Raw genomic sequence first — 1,249 nt, 5'->3', positions numbered from 1 at the left:
TGTGTGTGTGTGTGTGTGTGTGTGTGTGTGTGTGTGTGTGTGTGTGTGTGTGTGTGTGTGTGTGTGTGTATACCTTTCAGCAAGGCTATAATCATAATTATATAGATATGCATTTTTGTTGCTGTGGTTTTTGTTATCTCTGTTTCTGTAGGTGTACAGCCAAGATGTCGGGTGTGTTGTCTTGTGGTTTCTTTATATATATTACACATATCTTGTAATCTCTCTTTCACTCTTTTCTATTACATTTCACTATTCTCTTACTTTTTCTTCTTAAAAAAACACAACAAAAAAAGCCACTGATGATGAAGAAGCTAAGATACTAATATTAAGATATTCAGTTCTGCTTTCTACTGAAGTGGCAAAAAATACTATCCTGATCAATTGTATCTTCAGGATAGAGGGAATTAAATTGTAGTTGGATAAGAAGAATAAATATTAATCATTCTGACACGGTATTAGTTTGTACAAAATCCATCACAGCTGCACGCCTTTAAAAAATGTTTTTTGAAGAATCTCACAGCTCATCTTTACTCAATACTTTTACGTTTAATACTTAAACACATTTGATGTCAGAAATTTACTTTTGATACTTACTGTAAAAAGACTTTTATTCAAGTAATAGAGGAGACTTTAAATAATTTTATGATAAGATACTTGTACTTGTACTCAAGTATCACTTTGAGGTACTTTATACAACACTGCATCAACAACAACTACAACTAAATCTTTGTTATTTCCTGTTTTAATTTCAGAGAACCCTTGAAGATCCATGGAATATCATGATGGTGGCCAGTGAACAAGCGCAGTTTATGGCAAATCTCATCAGATTGATTAACGCGTCAAAAGCTATTGAAATAGGTAAGATTAACTCTCCTGCTGCCCTTTGACCCAATGACCCAAAGAGGCCTAACTGAGTTGTTTCTGTGTCTTTTAACTTTAAGAAAGTGATAGTTGTTATCTTTAGACAAAAGACTCAATCACAATAAATATGATGCTTTGATGCAATGCATTTAAATACATCCATATTCATTCAGTCAGTTCATCAAAACTATTTTGATCAACTTAAAAGAACAAAAAAACTCACATTCAAACATTTGTTACATTTTTCCTGTAGGGATGTACACGGGGTACAACGCTCTGAGTATGGCTTTGGCCATGCCGGAGAACGGCATAGTGGTGGCTTGTGAAATCGTAGACACCTACATTGAAATTGCCAAGCCTTTTTTCAAAGAGGTGAGATCTGTGGGGG

The 1,249-nt window shown here is 34.4% G+C and overlaps 1 protein-coding gene across 1 annotated transcript in view; it reads left to right on the top strand.

Moving 5' to 3' along the window:
• Nucleotides 1-752: 752 nt before the first annotated feature.
• The window catches only part of LOC106515309 (catechol O-methyltransferase domain-containing protein 1), a gene marked incomplete at its 5' end in the record, with an annotated part of 1,634 nt that continues 1,137 nt past the window's right edge, over nucleotides 753-1,249 (top strand). Inside the window, 2 exon segments of the mRNA XM_014005025.1 lie at nucleotides 753-858; nucleotides 1,115-1,233. Of these exon segments, the coding sequence (XP_013860479.1) occupies nucleotides 753-858; nucleotides 1,115-1,233 (225 nt within the window).

Source organism: Austrofundulus limnaeus, unplaced genomic scaffold (genome assembly GCF_001266775.1).
Source record: "Austrofundulus limnaeus strain Quisiro unplaced genomic scaffold, Austrofundulus_limnaeus-1.0 Scaffold28, whole genome shotgun sequence".
Lineage (NCBI taxonomy): Eukaryota > Metazoa > Chordata > Actinopteri > Cyprinodontiformes > Rivulidae > Austrofundulus > Austrofundulus limnaeus.
This window is presented reverse-complemented; position numbering and strand designations above follow the sequence as displayed.